At 57.2% G+C, this 500-nt stretch overlaps 2 protein-coding genes across 2 annotated transcripts in view; one reads left to right on the forward strand and one right to left on the reverse strand.

Annotated features, from left to right (window-relative positions):
* Positions 1 to 42, forward strand: part of EMH_0022710 (uncharacterized protein) — a gene marked incomplete at both ends in the record, with an annotated part of 1345 nt that extends 1303 nt beyond the window's left edge. The window contains one exon of the mRNA XM_013502005.1: positions 1 to 42. Within this exon, the coding sequence (XP_013357459.1) occupies positions 1 to 42 (42 nt within the window).
* A 41-nt stretch (positions 43 to 83) lies between these two features.
* The window catches only part of EMH_0022720 (uncharacterized protein), a gene marked incomplete at both ends in the record, with an annotated part of 4128 nt that continues 3711 nt past the window's right edge, over positions 84 to 500 (reverse strand). Inside the window, 2 exons of the mRNA XM_013502006.1 lie at positions 84 to 110; positions 190 to 498. Of these exons, the coding sequence (XP_013357460.1) occupies positions 84 to 110; positions 190 to 498 (336 nt within the window). The remainder of the gene's footprint in view (positions 111 to 189; positions 499 to 500) is intronic.

A 500-nucleotide genomic window follows, 5' to 3' on the forward strand; every position in this document is an offset into this window, starting at 1 on the left:
TACAGTGAGGGGGTTGTCTTGTCCGTATTTAGAGGAGCCTAGGAGCCTGAAGCAGCGGTTTCGGGTGTATACGCAGCTATCTATTATGCTGCGTCTTTCTCCTGTTGCTGCTGCAACGGGAAACAGCAGCAGCAGCTCATCTAGCGTTGCTCGTGCTGCTGCTTCGCCGCAGCAGCAACGACTCAATACGCCGACACTATCCTCCTTCTCTTCCTGCTGCTGCTGCTGCTGTTGCTGCTGCTGCTGCTGCTGCTGTTGCTGTTGCTGCTGCTGCTGCTGGTGGTGGTGGTTTGGTTGGTGGTTCTCCTTATTCAGCTGCTCCCGTTCTTCTTGCTGCTCCTTCTCTCCTTTCTGCTGCTGCTGCTGCTGCTGCTGTTGCTCATCTTCCCCCTGCTGCTGCTGCTGCTGCTGCTGCTGTTGCTGCTGTTGCTGCTGCTGCTGCTGCTGCTGCTGCTGCAGCACATGGATGCGGTTTGCGAGGTGCAGCACGAAGGCCTCAG

Source organism: Eimeria mitis, genomic scaffold, assembly GCF_000499745.2.
Source record: "Eimeria mitis Houghton genomic scaffold, Emh_scaff805, whole genome shotgun sequence".
In the NCBI taxonomy this organism is placed as follows: Eukaryota; Apicomplexa; class Conoidasida; order Eucoccidiorida; family Eimeriidae; genus Eimeria; species Eimeria mitis.